This window comes from Gracilinanus agilis, chromosome 2 (assembly GCF_016433145.1).
Source record: "Gracilinanus agilis isolate LMUSP501 chromosome 2, AgileGrace, whole genome shotgun sequence".
Classification (NCBI taxonomy): Eukaryota; Metazoa; Chordata; class Mammalia; order Didelphimorphia; family Didelphidae; genus Gracilinanus; species Gracilinanus agilis.
Window position 1 is genome coordinate 608,443,091 of NC_058131.1, and position 20,752 is coordinate 608,463,842.

Below are 20,752 nucleotides of genomic sequence, written 5' to 3' on the forward strand. Positions count from 1 at the left end.
CTGGGGCAATTCTAAAGGACTTATAACAAAGAATGCTATTCACCTCCAGAAAAAGAACTGCTGGAATCAGATGCAGAACAAAGCATATTATCTTCCACATTAATTTATTTACAGTTTTATTCTGGGTTTTTGGTTTTATATGAGTATTTTCTTAGAATAATGACCAATGTGGAAGCATGTTTTGCATGATAATATGTGTATAACACAGATCAAATTGCTTACCATCTCTGAGAGGTGAGGAGGAAGGGAGACAATCTGGATCTTATAATGTTGGAAAATATATGTTGAAAAATGTTATTACATGTATGTGGGAAAATAGAATATTTAAATAAATAAAAATATTAAATTATGGATTGAACTAAATAGCTATTATGAACCCTTCCAACTCTCAGATTCTCTCATTCTGTTATCTAATGTAAATGAGAATACAAGTATCAGAATTACTGAAGGGAGCCATGTAAAACAAAGATCTCCCTCCTCTGTTCTACCTTGTCCTCCCCCATAAAAGAAAAAAATGAATAGTCCATAAAATGCTAAGGTATGTGGCTATGCTTGGTGAAGGCTGGTTATAAGGCATAGTAGAAAGAATAACTATTTAACACTAAGTTTTAGGTAACTGTAACTTTCCTTGTATAAAACGAATGTGTACTAAGTAATACACTGTAACTAGTACTTAAACTCTCTATTCTAAATCTACATTTCTCTGGGCCAAAAACTCCAACATGGGAATGGGCTAACTGACCTCATTGTCAGAAAGTCCCAAACTTACTGTCCTGACAAGCCTCGGGTAGGCAACTTGGCACAAATCATAGAAATCCTAACTCATCTGGGTTTGTATCTACATACAACACAAAGGGCTTGTCTGGGTCTGCAAAAACAAACACTGGTATGTGAATTGGCCAATGAACCAAGTCTTTGAAAGCTGACCACACATCTGAGTCCAGCAGCCTCCAGTTGGTTCCAAGGCATCAGAATTCCTCACCTGATATTCATTGTTTGAGCTTTGGTTTCCTATTCTCCTTTTTCTCTTTTGTCCCCTTCCAACTTGGTATCCACTTGTAAGTTCATTTAGGGATTCTGTGACAGTGGCAAAATTCTCAGCAAACCTTCAGGAATATCTCCAAAACCCTAGGAAAACTGAGCCCATTCTAGTATTTTTGATGTGGCCCCGTGGTAAGCATCTCTATTCTTTCCAGGTCAGTGTTTATCTCTCTTTGCAGACCTACATATTTAGAAAACAATCTACAGATTTGACTTTTGTTGACATACAACTTTAAAAACAGCTGCTTCCAACTGGTCTGGTATTGTATTGGATTGTATCCCTTATTTTTCCCAGAGAGTCTTCTCAACCACAATTTCCAACTGTTCTGGTGTCTTTAATACTTGTTACTTGTATGGTTTTCTCAATCACAAGATCATCCAAGTAGATCAAAATTTCAAAACAGCTTTGATTCTTTGCTCCCTTTTCCCCTTAAGGCTCTAAAATATGGGCACTAGAGGCTGATGAGATTTCCTGCAGGCATATATTCCAATGGAGAATATCTTCAAATCGGTAGGAGTTCCCTGGATGGAGATAATTCCCCTTCGTATTGACCTGCTCTGGGAGTCAGGCAGGGTCCCCCGTATGCCTAACACCAAATCTGAGACTTGGCTCCATTCTGCTTCATTCAGTGGTCTGTATTCCAGAAACATTTTATTTTTCCCAGACTTTTTGTTCCACTAACACCTCAGCTGATATCTGAGGGATAAAGGACTTCATAATTATTCATTTAATCACTAACTCCTTAATGTGATTCCTTGGATCTTCAGTTTCTGAGAGAAATCTTGAGCCAATGCCAGGTTAAGTTCTTGAGTATCAGTCTTCAAAGCATATTTAGCAGAAACCTGAATGGCCTGTATTTGCTATGAATAAATCAGTTTCCTTATACATCTAATGATTTTCTTCTTTCCAAATCAATTCAATTCAATAAGCATTTATTCAACACCTACTATGTGCCAGGCACTGTGCTAGGGGCTAGAAATAAAACCCTCTCTCACTCCCCAAAAAAGTTCTTGGCCACAAGGACCTTCTACATCTCCATGCTTATGTTCAAAACCAATAGCTCTGAGGATTTATCCTTTTTTTCAGGCAACTAAGGTTTCCACAATAGCAGATCATCACAGAATACCTCCCACCAAAAAGCAACAAAACTAATACTCAAATCATTTTTATAGACTACCATACACAATTTGGAGAAGTTAAATCCCTCATTTTTCATAAGAAAAAGTATCAAGCATAAAGAGAAGTGACTTGTCTAGAAGAGTCACAGAGTTAGTAACAGGAATCGGACTCAAAACCTCTCTTAGAATGAAAACAGAACTCCTTGCCACTGTGCTTCGGCAATCTCATCGCTACTTTCTGTATTGCTTTCTCAAAGCTGGAGGTCATTTTTGTAATCAATCTATAGAATACAATTATTAAGAACCTGCTATATGCCAAAAGCAGCCAGGTAACTCAGTGGATTGAGAATTCAGGCCTAGGGACAGAAAATCCTGGGTTCAAACCTGGCCTCAGATACTTCCTAGTTGCATGACTCTGGACAAGTCATTTAACCCCCACTGCCTAGCCCTTATCGCTCTTCTGCCATGAAACCAAAAAATAGTACTGATTCTAAGACAGAAGGTAAGAATCTGCTACATGCAAGGTAATAAGGACACAGATATAAAAGTTAAACTATCTCTGCACTTATGGAGCTTAAATTCCAGTAGGAGGACATAACATGTTCATTGATAAGTAAGTACAAAATATATAAATGTGACAAGAGAATCAGCCAACGAGGACCTAGGTCTTAGAGCATGTATAGATTTACCCTTCCTTTTGAGCTATATAGAACATGTGTAATGTACTCTGTCTAATTTTCTGCGTGTGTTGGATTCCCCTTATATTTTAAGCTTGAGTTCATTCTCCCAATAGATTTTTTTATCTGCATAAACATCTACTTTACAGGATGTTTTTGTAACATTTGTCCTTATCCCTTTGTTAAAGCTAATTATTATTGACTGGTTAATCAATACTGAGGAACACAAAAAAATGGGTGCTCCTTAGCAACTCCAGGAGAAACTCCAGCCCTTCAGGCTTACCTGAAGAAAGAACTCTGAAAGAGGAAACAGTCAACAGCTTTCAAGAGCCACAACCTAACAGTTTCGGTGAAAGTTGGGGACGTAGTTCAAGGAGAATGTTACTAAAAGAAAAAATGGAGTGAGGAAAAAGCATTAAGTGGGGAAGGAGAAGGGATTGGGAAATACTTCTTGAAGTTGAAGGTGTTAAGCATTTGAGCTAGAGGAAATAAGTATTATAAGAGATAGAAATGAGGGAGAGAGAACCTTTAAGAGGAGAGAACAAGCTACATAAAGGCATTGAGATGGAAGTTGGAAAATTATGCTGATGCAATAGCAAGCGGGTTAGGTTATCTGGAATATAAGCAACAACTAATAAGAACTAGCATTTATGAGTGCTTTAAAGTTTACAGATTGCTTTGCAATCTCATTTTACCTCATTTTATTCCAACAATAATCCTGGGAGATAGTGAAATTATTATCTTTCTTTTATAAATAAGAAAACAGTGGCAGGCAGGGGTTAAATGACTGGCCCAAGGTTACAGCTATTAAGTGTCTAATGTGAGATACAAAACTCAGGTCTTCTTGCCTCCAGGTCCAGTGAAATGTTCTCTGCCACTTGCATCACCTAGCTGCTTCAGAGTGCGTGCTTTAGGAAATCATGTGTAATCAACCTAGAAAGATTGGCTTTTCAAGTTCATTCTGTGTCACCTAAGTGTAAATTGACTGGAAAAGAAAGGTAGTTACATATTTTAAAGACCATACCATATCAAACACAAACTTCAAAAAGCAGTTAGCAAATATCTCCCTGTTCAGCACTTAGCATTCATCTTGGTTCTTAGAATGCTTCAGTTGTGTGCTCTAGACAGGGTTCAAATGTTTCCTCCCCCAGCATTAATAATGGTGACATCTCAGAATAAAGGAACGTTCTAGTAAAGGGTATTTTTTATTCTGATTTGGGAACTGTTCTAATTTTCCTAGAGCATTACTCACCCCCACCCCAATTTGGGGGCAAAGACTATGCTCAGAGCTTGGGATCTGACCTTAATGAACCTAAGACTAACCTTCCAAAAAGAATGATATTGTTCTTTTTGATTTTAGTCTCACAGACAATGGTGAACCTACAGCATGAGTGCCAAAGATGGCACACAGAGCACTCTGTGGGCATGTGGCCACCCACCCCTAGTTCATTACTAGAAAGGGAGAAGGACTCAAGCAGAGCTGCTCCCCTCCCTCTCTCCACTATGCCTGACAACCTTTTATCACATCACCCTCCCCTCTGCCCAGCAGCCCAATGAGAGTGTACAGAGGGTAAGGTGGGCAGCTCACAGGTGGCAGAGCTGGAGGGGAGCAGAGCACTCGAGCCACTTCCCTTCCCCTAGCTATACTGGCTGAGGACATCCCTCACTTCAGCCACCTCTTTGCCCAGCAGCCCAATGGGAGCTCTTTCTCCCTCCCTTATGTGGGATAATGGTGGGGAAGGGCCTGGCACTCTGTCTCTAAAAGGTTCACCATCACTGGTCTAAAGTCCTTCTTATCCTATCACCATACTGCCCAAGGAACCAACCAAACTGCTCTGTTACAAGCTTGGAACATAAATATCAGATGATCTGGGACAGATGAACTACCATAATTTCATCAATCTGACACATCATTATGCATTTGTAGTTCTTTTAGTATATTACACATCCAAAAAGTGACAAGAAAATACTTTAACTCCTACTAATATTCAAATTACTGCAAAATCAACAAAGATGACAATAAGAAAAGAGAACTACAAATCAAAAGAATAAAAAATGGAAATTCACATTGATATAACATTATAAAGTTTACAAAGGCGTTTCCTCACAACAGTTCTCAGAAAAGAATACCAAGATTTTTATTATCCCTATTTTACAAAGGAGGAAATAAAGGCTTAGACAGATATAGTGACAGATTATAAAACCGCTGTGTGAAAGCCAAGATTGGAATCCAAATCACCAGGCATCTCCAACATTTGTATACATGACTGATTATATTATTGCATGTCATTTTTTTCATGCCAGGACAAAATCAAAGTGGGTTACTTCTGAATACAAACAATTCTTAATGAAACTCAAAGCATTACAAGTTAGTCTTTCCTGGAAATCACATTTCAAGGATTGTAATTGTGACTGTTTACTTTTCCTAAAAATGTTAAATATTATAAATAACATGGAAACATGAAGCAGTCTCTTCACAAATCACTTTTTGCAATCTCTCTCTGGTATAAGTCTGTGCTGAGCAACCTCAGTAAATATATGTCAATTACCACTGTCAAAGAACAAATTATTGCTCATATTTTCCTTCTCGAAACCTGTGTTTGTTTATAGAATCTAAAAGCAAAATTGCAAAATGTATTATGAAAAGAATTCAAAACAGAAGGTCCCATTGACCTACTGTATTTCACTTTTTGGAAAAAACTAAGTTGCAACCAGACCTCATATTATACTGTAAAGCAGAAATCACCATAACTCTTTAGAAATAATTTTTTAATAGAAAAGTAGGTCAATGGAGCAAACTAGATAAGAAACAATCATAAGTGTATGAACTCAATAACCCAGTATTCAAATAAACCTTAGAAGGCAAATTATTTTGGAAAGCATTTTGTATTTAAGGAGAACTCTTCTGGGGAAACTAAGAAGAATTTTGGCAGAAATGACTTTTTAAAATCAACATCCTACCTTATACACCATATAAGCTCAAAATAAATACACAATCTGAATATCATAGGTCATACCAATTGAAAAAAAAACAACAGAAAAAAAGCACACTGCTTACTTTCACAGCTATGGATAATGGAACGGATTCTTAACCAAACAAAAAGTAGAGGTAATAACAAAACCTAAAATGGGAAATTTCAGTTATGTGAAATTGAAAAGATTTTGCATGAGCCCATTCAGTGTCAACACAATAATAAGAGAAGGCATTAGATGGGGAGGAAAAATCTTTGCAACAAGTATCTCTAATAAGGGTCTGATATCCAACATATACCAATGAAAATAAATAACCAAAGAACCATTCTCTAATAGAAAACACTGGCTAAAGAATATGAACGAAGTTATTAAAAGAAGAATTCCAAGACCATATGAATTGACTATCCCAAATCATTATTTAATAATAAATGAAATATCATCAAAACGATTATGGGAGGGGCAGCTAGGTGACTCAGTGGATAGAGAGAAAGTCAAGCCTAAAAATAAGAAATCTTGGGTTCAAATCTGACCTTAGATACTTAGCTGTGTGACTTTGGGCAAGTCACTTAACCCTAAACTACCCAGTCTTTAACAGTCTTCTTTCTTGAAACTGATATGTAGTAGCAATTCCAAGATCGGTAAAGGTTTTTAAAAAAACTTTTGAGTTATCACCTTGCACCCAGAAAAATAGAGAAAAGTGACAAAAGATAGGAACAGTCAGTGCTTGGAGGGATTGTGGAAAAACAGACGTGCTAAGATTCTATTGATAGGGTTGTGAATTGGTACAATCATTCTGAAAAGCAACTAGAATTATGTTTTTATAAAGTGATTCACTTGGCATAGAAATCCCAGGGAAATGTATCTGTCCCCAGAAAGTCAAAAACAAAAGGAAAAGAAAACTCATATCAAAATATTCATGACAGAAGCTCTTTATGATAGCCAAGAACTGATATCAAAGTAGATTCTCATTAAATAGGAAGTGGCTAACCATACTAACATAGATGAGTATAATAAAATACATATTACTGAGCCATAAAAAAGGATAAATATGGAAAACACTGCATTTACTGTCAAGTTGGATTGAGATGTTAGTTAGCTTTTCTGTGACTTTCCTTTTCACTGTAGGTTACCAGGGATAGCTTGCTGGAGAGGGAAAAGGGGAAGGATTCATTCTGAAATGAAGGTAATGAAAAAAATAAAAATCTAATTTTTTAGAGAAAATAGAAATTATGGAATAAAATTCCATGGCTCCAGAGCCAGTTCTCTTCCCACTGTACCACACTGCTTCCTGAGCAGGGTGATCAAGGAAAAACTTCATAAAAGAGAATATTTGAACTTGTAATAAAGAAAAATGGTTAAAAGTTTGACAAGAAGAGGAAGGATAAAGTCTTTTCAGGCACAGGAAATGGCTTCAAGAAAGGTGGATTGCTGGGGAGGAATATGGATCATGTTTGGGGAACAATGAGTAATCCAGTTTGTCTAAATAGTAGAGTAATATAAGGAAAGAGGTAGAAGATAGGGGTAGAAATGCAAAGGAAGTTTTTTTCTAATTCAGTAAAGAAGTTTTTTGGTAGTTTGATAGGTATGGCACTAAATAGGTAAATTAATTTGGGTAGAATGGTCATTTTTATTATGTTAGCTAGTCCTACCCATGAGCAATCAATGGCTTTCCAATTGTTTAGATCCAGTTTTATTTGTTTGGAGTGTTTTGTAGTTGTTTTCATATACTTACTGTGTTTGTTTTGGTAGATAGATTCCTAAGTATTTTATTTTGTATTGTCTAGGGTGATTTTAAATGGTGTTTCTCTTTCTACCTCTTGCTGCTCTAATGTGTTGGAAATATATAGAAATGTTGATGATTTATGTGCATTTATTTTGTATCCTGCAACTTTGCTAAAGTTGTTGATTATTTCTACAAGCTTCTTAGTTGATTCTCTAGGATTTTTTAAGTAGACCATATCATCTGCAAAGAGTGATAGCTTAGTCTCCTTCTTGCCTATTTTGATACCTTCAATTTCTTTTTCTTCTCTAATTGCTACTGCTAGTGTTTCTAGTACTATGTTGAATAATAGAGGTGATAATGGGCATCCTTGTTTTAGTCCTGATATTATTGGGAAGGCTTCTAATTTATCCCCATTGCATAAGATGTTTGTTGATGGTTTTAGGTATATACTGTTTATTATTTTTAGGAAAGGTCCTTCTATTCCTATACTTTTCAGTGTTTTCAATAGGAATGGATGCTGTATTTTGTCAAAGGCTTTTTCAGCATCTATTGAGATGATCATGTGATTTTTGTTTGTTAGACTGTTGATATGGTCAATTATGTGGATGGTTTTCCTAATGTTGAACCATCCTTGCATTCCTGGTATAAATCCCACCTGATCATGGTGGATGATCTTAATTACTTGCTGGAGTCTCTTTGCTAATATTCTATTTAAGATTTTTGCATCTATGTTCATTAGGGAGATTGGTCTGTAGTTTTCTTTCTCTGTTTTTGATCTCTCTGGCTTTGGAATCAGTACCATATTTGTGTCATAAAAGGAATTTGGTAGGACTCCTTCTTTGCTTATCATATCAAATAATTTGTATAGTATTGGGATTAGTTGCTCTGAACTGATCCAACCATTCTGGCTGGCAATTTGGAACTATGCTCAAAGGGCTATAAAAAATGCCTGCCCTTTGATCCAGCCATACCATTGTTGGGTTTGTACCCCAAAGAGATCATAGATAAACAGACTTGTACGAAAATATTTATAGTTGCACTTTTTGTGGTGGCAAAAAACTGGAAAAGGAGAGTATGTCCTTCAATTGGGGAATGGCTGAACAAATTGTGGTATATGCTGGTGATGGAATACTATTGCGCTCAAAGGAATAATAAACTGGAGAAGTTCCAGGTGAACTGGAGAGACCTCCAGAAATTGATGCAGAGCGAAAGGAGCAGAGCCAGAAGAACATTGTACACAGAGACTGATATACTATGGTAAAATCGAATGCAATGGACTTATGTACCAGCATCAATGCAATGACACAGGACAGCTCTGAGGGATTTATCAAAAAGAACACTACCCACATTCAGAGGAAGGACTGCAGGAGAGGAAACACAGAAGAAAATCAACTGCTTGAACGCATGGGTCGGGGTGGACATGATTGGGGATGTAGACTCAAAACTACCATAACAATGCAACTATCAACAATTTGGAAATAGGTCTTGAACAAGGACGCATGATAAAACCAGTGGAAATGTGCGTCAGCATGGGTGGGGGGGAGTGCGGGGGGTGAAGGGGAAAGTAGGAGCATGAATTATGTAACCATGTTAAAAATGAATATTAATAAATGTTAAAAAAGAAATGCAAAGGAAGAAAAAAACAGAAGTAGTTTGGGTTTAATTGTATAGGCAATGGAAAAGAGCGGAAAGAGGAAATTTGAAAATAAAATGGAAAAACAGAGGAATTTTAGGCAGATGAATCTGACAACAGCACATAGAGTAGATCAGAGACTAGAAGTAGGGAGAACTAACTCTTAGGAGGCTAATACCATAATAATTCAAGTGGAAGATGATGAGGCTTTCACTAGATGGTAATAATGCGGAACAGGAATAAGAGAATAGAATCTAGGAGTATATTTAGAGGTATAATTGCCAGGATTTGGAGTTGGAATGGCTACAGGAGGAGAGGAGGACATGAAGAGGATAAGATAACCCTGGAGTGCTGTGTTTTGGTGAGAAGGAGAATGATGGTGCCTGTTACAGATAAAAGGAAAATCAGGAGCCTTTAGGAATGGGAATCTCTTCAGTTGCTAGACTAATGACTTCATTTGGACATATGTGGCCTCTTCATGAATTCGGTGCTAATAACAACAACTCAATTGTTACATAGTGCTCTAAAATTTACATCAATTGATCAATTTTGTTTTATTTTTTTGAAGTCCAACCTGGGATACCGGAAAATCCCTCAACTGATGCCGAGAGGTAACTCTGCCTAAGGCAGAGGGAGTAAATGTCTTGTTCCTAGTCAGGACAAGTGAGAGGAAGGAATTCAATCCTAGTCTTCCTGGCTCTAAATCTCACCTACTCTCCATTATGGTCTTTCTAGACCAAAGTAAATGAGAGCAAAGGCTGAAACTATTAGTCTTACACCTAATTTCTCATCAGCATTTTTGACCAGAGCTGACTAGCACTCTCCATGACTTAGAAATGGGGGAATCATTCAAGCGATATTTATGGCATTCAACTTCAATAGCTAGGTTCTGTGATCTCGATGAATATAGGTATTCCCCCCATCCTGTCCTCCCCAGCCCACCATGGTAAAGATGATAATCCTAAAATGACTTCTCATCCAATTCAATTCATATCCATATGCTCCCTGCCCACCATAACTCCTCCTTAGAGAGTCTAATCAAGGAGGGAGGGGTGGGGGGTAGGGGGAGTCTTCCTTTGGTTCTTTTTAACACTCCATGGGTACCAGTATAACCCTCAGAAAGTCTATCTGTTATCCCTCACTACATAAGCACGCCACTTCTTTTTCTGATTATGCATTTCCTGGATAATATCAGAGACTCCACTTCTTGTGTGCAAGTGATCATCACTGGCATTGTGCTGCTGTCTGTTTGTGCCCACCTGGCATCTCTCTGCTATCCTGGCATCACTAAGAAAATATTGGTGCTAAAGGGATGAGATTTGTGCAATGATCCTCTGATTATCTTTATCAATTGAAGCAGAAAATAAGGTGATGGATGTTAGCCAAAGAATGCCCTACATGAAGTCCAAATGGAAGAGAAATTCCCTGCAGATGGTTATATTCTCCAGATGCTTTAGTTTGTGGCTGATGTGTTAATTATATCAAGATCTGGAATATTACAGAACCTTCTCAATGAGCACCATAGCCATTGAAAAGAGCTTAGTTTAAGAAACCACTGGAGAAAAAAAGAAATGACAGAGGAACATTGATTGCTCATACTATCAGATGGAGTTGGATGAGCAGCTCATTGAGTTTGTCAATTATTACATAAATGACAATACAAATAATAGTAATCTCTTGTATTTCTATAGGCCTTTAAGGTTTTCAAAATGCTTTACAATCTTTATTTCATTTTATCCTCACAACAACCCTGGGAGGTAGATACTATTATTATTCCTATTTTACAGATGAAGAAATTGAGGTAGACAGAGGTTAAGTGACTTGCACACGGTCAGGATTTGAACTGATATCTTGACCCTATCTCAAGCACTCTATCCATTATACCACCCAGACACCTTGTATATCTTGGACAGTAGCTGGACAATAAGTGGGGCCTCAAGAGGGAGAGAGCAGGCCAAATTGCATTCAGGAAACCATATAGCACTTTCAAAAATCCCAAGTTGCTCCCTGAAACAAAAACCCATCATTTAAATATCTTATTCATCTGATTTCAAATGCAAACTGAAATCTGATGATGAAATCTTATGGGAATCAGAACCAGAATCGAATGTTGTCAGGTTATAGAAACATTCAATTTCCAGAAACAGTTGGAGAGAATTTTCCCAATGCAAAAAAAAATAATAACTTATGAATTTTCTAAGTAACAGCTTGCTTTTCTTAATGGATTCCATACTGCAGGGTTCCTCCTTCCTGTGTTATTCTCTCTGAGTAAAATGAATCCATTCTTCCCAAGGGACATGCCACTGCCTTGCAGAACTATTTCCAAATGCTATTCAGGCATCTGAAAAACCCTTGCAGAAAACCCCTAGTTTCCCCCAAAGCACAAGGTTCAAGTACCACTTCCTACTGGTAGCTGAATGTTAGCAGTCTCCCTCCTTCCCTCAAAATTACTTCATAGTAAGTGCACATAGACTTTGTATTGCTTATCTGTATACACGTTTCTTCCCAGTAAGATGCAAATTCCTTGATGACAAGAACTATTTTCTGACTATTAATATCTCTAACACCTACCACACTGCCTGTCACGCAGGCTCTCAAAAAATTATCAATTTGACCTGAACTAAACTTAACTGAATCGAACTGAACCCTCTGCCACAGAAAGTTAGATGACTTATAGCATGCTAGGTATAAATGCTGCGGGCTCTCTACTGGTTCTCTCCCCAACTAGCTAAAGAGAAGACAACAACGAAGTTGTAATCAAATCACATTACTGAAACCATGACTCATCTAAAACTGCAAAAAAGAAATCAATAAAGAAAGCACCAGGGCAGCTGGGTGGCTCAGTGGATAGAGAGCCAGCCCTGGAGACAGGAGAACCTGGGTTCAAATCTGACCTCAGACACTACCTAGCTGTGTGACCCTGGGCAAGTCACTTAACCCCAGTTGGCTAGTCCTTACTGCTCTTCTGCCTTGAAACCAATACTCAGTATAGATTAAAAGACAGAAAATAAGTGTTTTTAAAATAAAAATAAAGACCAGCACATAGATCTCCCATGTCATTAAGATCAAGACAATAGGGCTTTATGTGACATAAGAATCATAAAGTTTAAAGGTCAAGTTTGGAGGCTCCCAAATGTAAAACTTTCTGGAACCTCCTCACAATGACTAGTTGATTACTTCAACCTGTCTGTGTTAAAAAATAGAAACATCCCATAAGGAGAGCGAGATCAAATCATATGTGGAGAGCAGGGCACAACGCCAACACCAGATTCCATTCTATGAGAACCAAACACACTGGGTTTTCTCTCTGCTTTCACAAGGAGTGTGCATAAAAGTGACAACAGCATTCCCCAGAGCATCTCTCTACTCCGATCTCACATATGGGTGCCAGGAGGGCATTTAAAGTGACACTGTAACTAATTTAATATTCTAGAGGTCTAGGCATCAATCTCTTCTTCCTCTTGATTTCCCATTGTTACCAATCTCATACTTGGATTATTGCAGCAGATCAATTAATCCCTTTACTTTCATAAAGCCTCTGCCCTATAATCACAGAATTATGGAGGTAAAGGGAGAAAGAGCCTTAAGGGGTCATCCGATCTACCCCTCTTATTTGACCAGATAAGTTCACTGAGGTACAGAGAGATTGAGTGATTTGCCTAGAGTAACACACTTGTCTGAGGCTAAATTAAAGCTGACAATCTCCTACCTCTGTGTCCAGTGAGCTGTCCACTTCACCATTCTGAGTTCAGATTGATGTCCCCAGAACTTTACTATCGGGGCACTGTACCCAGCAAAAATCTCCAGTGTTTCTACAATCAACAACATTGTAGTCTGGTATATGTTGAAGCTTTACTAAATTGACTCTTACCAGAGGCTGCCCTAGCACCAGCTTCTCCAAGGCACTACAGATTTCTAGCAGGGTAAAAAAAGCACTTTCGTTCTCTGTCCTCGCAAGTGATATATGTTCTTATCTGATGCTGTGTCCAATCTAACCTTCCCTTAATGACTTCCAGGTTCATTTTCTTAATGCACAAGTCCATTCCATTCACTTGTCTGCTCAAAACTCCACAAAGGCTCTCCACTACCTACCAAAATGAAGCTCAAACTCCACAACCTGGTATTAAAGTCCCCATACAACTTGCTGTGTCCCCACCTCTCTGGTCTTGTCTCATGCTGACACCCAAACCTGTAAGGTTTGTTTCAGCTAAACTGGACTATTCACTATCCTGTGTACACATCTAGTCATTTCCCACTTCCATGCCTTTTCTTATACTATTATCTATAATTAACATCCCCCCTCATCATTGGTTTGTAAATTAGATGATAACCAAAATGGCATCTCATGTAAAATCTAGGTCACTATTCAATTCCTTACATAGTTATTCTCTCCACAAAGTAAAAATTGAATGAATGTCTGTTGAAATGAATTTAATTTCTGCCTTTTGAAATTCTACTCATCATTTGAAATCTAGGTCCTCAGTGAAGACTTCCCTCCTCCTCCTCCTCTTCCTCTTTGCCTTCTCTCTTGCTATTCAAGAATGATCTTTCCCACCTTATATTCACATTGTTTCTCTATTATATTCCTCTTCATTCTTTATCATAAATTATTTTTTGGTTATTAGACCATCATCCATTGCCCACCCACTAAGTATGGATGTACTCCAAAGCTTTGTCCTCAGACCCTTTTCTTTTCTCTCTCTAAACCCTATCCTTTAGTGATCTTAATAACTTTTCATGGCTTCAATTATCATCTCTATGCAAATAACTCCCATAGACTCTTTCTATATATAGATATATATTTGTATGTATTTTGCTGTTGTTTTAGTCATTTTCAGTCATGTCTGAGACCCTATTTGGGGTTTTCTTGGCAGAGATACTGAAATGGTTTGCCATTTCTTCCTCCAGCTCATTTTACAGATGAGAAAACTGAGGCAAACAGGGTTTAAGTGGCTTATCCATAGTCACATAGCTAGTAAGTATCTGAGGTCAAATTTGAACTCATTCAAAGGAGTTTCCTCATCTGGGAGTTCCTTGTAGCCATGAAATCAGAGGTTCAATCCCTATCTCTACTGTCTCTAAGATAAATTATAAACACCTCTATTTAAAGGCCTCCATAATATGGCTCCAAAGACTGCTAGGTGGCTCAGTAGATAGTGTTGGGGCTATAATGAGAAAGACTCATCTTCCCAAGTTTAAAACCAGCCTCAAACATTGATGAGTTACGTGACTCTGGGAAAGTCACTTAATCCTGTTCCCTCAATTCCTCATCTGTAAAATGAGCTAGAGAAGAAAATGGAAAACCATTCCAGTATCTTTGCCAAGAAAACCCCAAATAAGGTAAAAAATCAGATGTGACTGAAAAATAACTGAACAACTAATCTGCCTCCAACCTACCATTTCAGACAGATCATCCTGTTAATCTGCCTCTCTCTCAAATTTCCCTATTTCTTTTGAGAACATTGTCATTCTCCCCATCACTGAGATTCATACTCTGTTTTCCTTGGACCTTCCCACTCCATCCCCTTACTAACTTGAATCTTATTGCAGAGAGCATCAGCATCATTTCCTTTTCCAGGAACAAGATAGTAAGATAAACTTTATTCAAAAGAGTTATAACAGTCACAAGAATAGGAAAAAAAACTTTTAAATAGTCATGGCAATACTCAATTATGTCCACACCAAGAGTTAAAAACAAAATGTTCCTACTAAGAGGAATATCTTCAAGATGATCTGATTGCATAGTTAAATTTTTTCAAAATAAAGTTTCTTTTGCAAACAAGGAAATAAAATTTAATGAAATTACACTTTTTTGGCAGGAAAAAAGTCTAAACAGACTAGTGATAGTTTCTTAAAAGGGGATAAAAATAAGTCAGTAAGCTACATATTGGAGTTGTGGAATGAAGTACCTCAATTTTACAACAGCCCTATACATTTGGGATTATGAAATCCTCCACACACACTATAGTCCAGGAAACTGGACCAGTACTTATTTCCTATGCTGGTCATACCATCTCCAGGGCCCGACATTTGCACAATGCCTGGCTTGTGCCACCTGCTCATTGCTACTTCTCTAAATAATCATCTTCAAGGTCAGCTCCTCCAAGAAATCTTCCTTGATTCCCCTGCCTTCCCAGTTAGTTTTTTTCTCCCTCTCCTTAATCTGTCTAAATATTTCATCTTTCCAGTCACAGGTGAAACTCAGTCCATTCTCTATACACACACCTATGCTCCCAGTAGACTAACCATGAGTTCCTTGAGGTCAAGATGTACTTCTCCATTTTTTGATTGTGACTCATGTCCTCCCCTCCACTTTCAACTTGCACAGAATTTAAGAGTGGTGAATTATGATGTATTTGTTTGTGTCTCATCTCCTTGCTAGACTTACAAGCTTGCAGAAGGAAAGAAGTCAAATCTTCATTACTCTTGCATCTCCCCAAGGGTCCAGCACAGTTTCTTACACACTCTGCCCTTAATGAATACTAAGTGACAGATAAGAATACAACAGAGGTGGAAAGCAAGAAGAGACTTCGAGCATCATCCAGACCTTTTATTTTACAGTTTAAAAAAACAAAGATCCAGAAAATTTAAATAATTTGTCTTAAGTTTGTGGTAATTTTCAGACTAGAATACAAGTTTCTTGGATAGCAAGCCAATTTATTTTTTGTTAGTAATTTCTTTCCTATGTTTTTATTGCTTTGACCCCGGCAATGGTGATTCTTTCCTTTTGAGTATTTGTTCCTTGGCTCCTCTTTTATCCACTCCTTAATTGATACTGGAATTTCCAAAAGGCTTGTCCTCAGACCTTCTCTTTCGATACACATTATCTTTCTGGGTGATCTTATTCATTCCCAAATTTTGATTATCACGTCCAGGTGAACAGACTAATTCAAAAGCATTTTTTAAGCACATGCCTTGTACCAGACCCTTTTCTGGGCACAGAGGCTATGAAGACTATATAGCAGGGGTCGGCTTTTGAGGGCCAGATATGGCTCTTTCTGCAGGAGATTTTTTCAGGCGCTGTTACAGGACCGCACACTGTGAGCACTGTACGGCTCTCACGAAATTACATTTTAAAAAATGTGGCATTTATGGCTCTCATGGCCAAAAAGGTTGCTGACCCCTGCTATTTAGTTTCTGTGGGTCTTCAAGTAACTTACATAATAATAAAAATAACTAGCATGTAAATAAGCTTGCAAAGTGCTACCAAATAAATAAATAAATAAATAAATGTATTCAATAAGTAAATAAACTTATATGTGAACATATATATATATATGTATATATACACACACATGCATATATATAAAAGAAATACAAAGTAGCAGGAGGGTATTAATAACTCAATCAAGGAAGTTTTTTTTTTCCAAAAAATAAAACCTTACCTTCTCTCTTAAAATTGATACTATTAGTTCCAACACAGAAGAATGGTAGGCGCTAAGCAGCAGGGGTTGTGACCTGACCAGGGACACACTGCTGAGAAATGTCTGAGGCCAAATTTGAACCCAGGACTTCCCATCTCCAGCCTTATCCACAGAGTCACCTGGCTGCCACTAAAAAACTTCCTCACACAGGTTGCACTTGTGTTGAATTACAAAGTGGGGATTGAAATTAAATTGAAATTAAATTGAAATTAAAAGTGGGGATAGGGAGGGAGATGATTCCAGGCTTTTGAAACAGCCTTTGCAAAGTCATCAAGGCAGGAGATAGAATATTAAAGAATATAGTAGGACTTCACTTTACTTGAACTCAACACACATGAATTCATATATATATATATATATATATACATATATATATATATCATTGGAAACTGAAAAATTAAAGGCAGAAAATGTATAAAATTTAAAAAAAATTTTAATCACACACTAAATGCAAGTCATTTTCCCACACCAAGTAAAGTCTCACAGCAGTTCAGCCCATCACAATCATTCTCACTCTGAAAAGCATTATTGTGAGCCATTTCATTGTTTTGAGCCAAATATCAGTTCCCTCATCAGTTTTTGTCCAGAGTTATAGCTGGTTAACAAGTCCTGTTGGAGTCAGGGCAGTGTTTCTCTCTGTTTCATTAATGACATTTAGTTATTAATAATGGTCCCAAAATATAAAAGTAGAGATACTGGGAGCTCTGATAAGCCTAAGAAAATCATCAAGTGTCTTTATTAAATAATGACATTTGCTCTTAAGCATGATTGTCAGCTTATGAAAAGGGTCTCAGAATGCATTGGTTGAGTAAAACAGGGTCCTACTATAATAACAAGTAGGCCAGTTTGGCTGAAAAATAGAGTATATGATGAGCACTGATGTGCAATTACCCTAGAAATGCAGGCTTCAATCAGACTGTAAAGGGCTTTAAATGCTAGACAGAGGCATTTGTACATTGTTCTTACGGCAATGAGGAGCCACACTGAAGCTTCTTTTTGCAAAAGTCTAACTGGTCAGACCTGAGGAATGTCCATTTGGCAAGTGTAAGGTGGATGCATTAAAGATAGTTATCAAATCTTTTTCCCTCACCCCAGACTCAATTTTCCATTTGCCAACTGTCTCCTGCAAAGCCCAACATGCTTAACTCAACACCTCATTATCAATATCTTATTTTCTTCTTGACTTACCCACCTTTGTCAATTATAACAACATCCACCCCTATTTTTACCTATGGTGATACTTAGAACAATTCCCTCTCCTTCATCTCAGTATCTAGTCAGAGAATATACTGTTGTTTCTAATTCAACAAAACCATTTGGCTTCTGTCCACTTCACAAATAGCTTCAATTTCCCTGCTCCCCACCTTTAGAAATCTATGCCTGGAATGCTTTCCATTTTATTTGTCTTTTTAAATCCTAATCATCCTTCAAAAACTAGCTCTGAAGATTCCATGAAAATTTCCCTGATCCCAGATTCTCCTAGGCAGGAACATCCCTCATTGTATTTTGTCATAGAATTGGATGATTCACAGCTGAAATGGGCTTCCAAAATAATCTAATACAAACTCTCTAATTTTATAAATGAGGAACCTTAAGGCCTACAAACTAACTTGCTAAAGATCAAATAATTACTAAATAAATGTCAAATTTCTCTGAGTTCATTCCGTAAACCAATTTGTTGGTTCTATTTCAAATTAATTATTTGTAAGTTCATCTCCTCCATTAGATTTAGTGTTTTTCCAAGGCAGGAATCTATTAGTGCCTAGAACAATACTTTACACTGTTTGTTGTTTTCCAAATGCATGGATTAATACCATGTTTCTACTGTATCTCCAGATGATCCTCACTACAAAGGGAAAGAAATAACAAAGTAGTTAAAGCCCATTAACTTTTTTAGAAGGAAAAATGTGTTGGTTGTTTTTTACTAGAAGCCCTACTGGCATCATTAGGTGACACTCTTTTCTTTAAAATAAGTATAAGGATTAAATAAAAATAAATTTAATTTAAAAATAAATTAAATAAAAATAAGGATCAGAGATTTTTTTAATGTTTAATTATGGAACTAAAACAATTGCCTGACCACAGCCTTATGCCACCTACCCGTAAGCAGATGCAGAAGATTATTGCAATCCAGATATCCAACCACAAGAAGGTCTTTGGCAGGGCCATGGGTCCTGATCTCGGAAAGTTCTCTGTCTGCCTGTCAGAAAAAGCAACGATTTCAAAAAAATGTCCCTACCCCACTGCCCCTCACCCCCTTGGAAGCTTGGTGACTCAGCTGGACATAGCCTGGGAATGGGGCATTGGCCTCCGAGCAACTCAAACACGGGGAAGGTTTTTGCTGGCCAGGGAAGCAGACTCGGGGCACATGCCATGATCAGTATAAAGGATGAGGAATTTCCAATTAGGGAAAAGAAGTCGTGGACCTGGCCAAAGGGCAAAGCCATGGCATAGTTAATTAGACGTAGTATGTATTGAGTGGGTGAATAGGGGAGAGGATACCTATTTGCAATTTTTGCTGAGCACACGTGCGTGTACGTGTGAAGAGCTGCCGCACCCGTGAGCCCCACCTCTCGCGTTCCCATTCGGCTGGGTGGGGCGCAAAGCGCCTTGCCCCGGGGGCAAGCCTCAGACTGCCCGGGAGCCCAACGGACACCAAGGTTCCAATCCTCCACAACCCGGGAGCGCAACCCAGAGGCCAGATATCTTGGGGCTCCCCAGCCAAGGCTTGGCGCGTGCCTGCCCAAAGGCTCTCTGGAGTAGGTTCCACGTGGAAACCGTCCAGAAACAGAACGAGGTGGCCAAAGAAGTCAGTCCTCCTGGCGCTACCCAGGCGCGACGGCCGAACAGACGCAGGGTCCGGCCCGCTGCCACGGCCGCCGGATTCTTTGCAGACCCGGAAGTCCAAGAAGAGCGACCTCTCCCTCCTAAGCTCCCTGTCGCGAGGCCCTGCACCTGTACGTCGGCCTGTGCCAACCTAAGGACGCCCCCGAGACCCAAGCACCCACAGTTATTCGTAAACTAGGAAGTCGCCAAAGCAGCCCCAACTTTTCTCTCTGCCCTTGAGTTGTGCCTGGTCGAGGTGACCCTGAATCTCAGAAAACTGGGAATTGGGGAAGAGAGTGGGCAGCTTATGGGTGGGTGTCTTTTTCCATAGTTGCCTTTCAGTTTCAGGAAATAGGCAAAGAATGACGTTCTAAAAGTGGCGTGCTGTAATGGCCCGTGGTCATTCCTGACTTCTGTTTCGCGGAGCTGGGAAATGCAGCGCCCCCGCCTATGCAGAGCCGCTCGGTCCGTGGGTGGATGGATGGCTTCGCACTCATCTGGAGAAAGCATTAACGGGACCCGACCTAATGCGATCCGCAAATGTGCAGCTTCTTCCGACCTGTCGCGACTTCTTCGCGCCAGCGCCCAGCAGAAGTGATGCAGAGTCCCCGGGACGCTGCCTCTTGCTCAGTGCTCTCCCCATGTTAGTAGCCTACAGTTTCAGCAATCGTCGCCCGTGTCCCCCTCCCCTTGAACGCGCACACACATAAGCACACACATCCAGTCAATCCCCCTTAAATGCGCCCCAGTTCTCTCGAGCCGCCACCACCCCCACCCCGCAAACACACACAAGCCCTTCACTCTTCAGAAAGCCGCAGCCCCTAGAGTGACAGTTCAATATACCCTCCGGTGAGTCCATCCTTGCGCAACTTGTCTTAAATGGAGCATGCTGTCCCCCTCCTTTAGTGCCAAGTTCGGTCCCCTAACGTGCGGTCAATTGATGAGACTTTCTGTGCCTGCCTGGCTCTCCAGCCCGCCGCTCAGTTGGCTCTGGCCTCTACCTAAGTGCCATTAGAATCCGAAGACTTCACTCCCTTTCCAGGCAGGTTCCCTTATCCCCTCCGTTTTCCCGGTCTTCTACTGCACCCACCTTGCACCGATGACCTGTACTCTGTAGCTTCCACGCAAGGGCCGCTCCAACTCCGCGCGAGGCTGAGAGGATAGTAGTTGCGTTCCCGTCACCACTACTGGGGATGCTGCCTTCTCATTCGGAGCCTAGAGAAGCATGACCTTACAGCACGTCGGCCTCCAATCCGCGGCTTCGCAGCCGCCAAGATATTAAATGGTGCTGGAGCCGAGGTTTGCCCCACCTCTCCATCTCCCCCACCCTCCCACC

The 20,752-nt window shown here is 39.2% G+C and overlaps 1 protein-coding gene across 1 annotated transcript in view; it reads right to left on the bottom strand.

Moving 5' to 3' along the window:
• ADAMTSL3 (ADAMTS like 3) overlaps positions 1-18,759 on the bottom strand; it is a 616,185-nt gene extending 597,426 nt beyond the window's left edge. Inside the window, exon 1 of the mRNA XM_044660156.1 lies at positions 18,687-18,759. Coding sequence (XP_044516091.1) covers positions 18,687-18,759 — 73 coding nt within the window. The remainder of the gene's footprint in view (positions 1-18,686) is intronic.
• Positions 18,760-20,752: the final 1,993 nt, after the last annotated feature.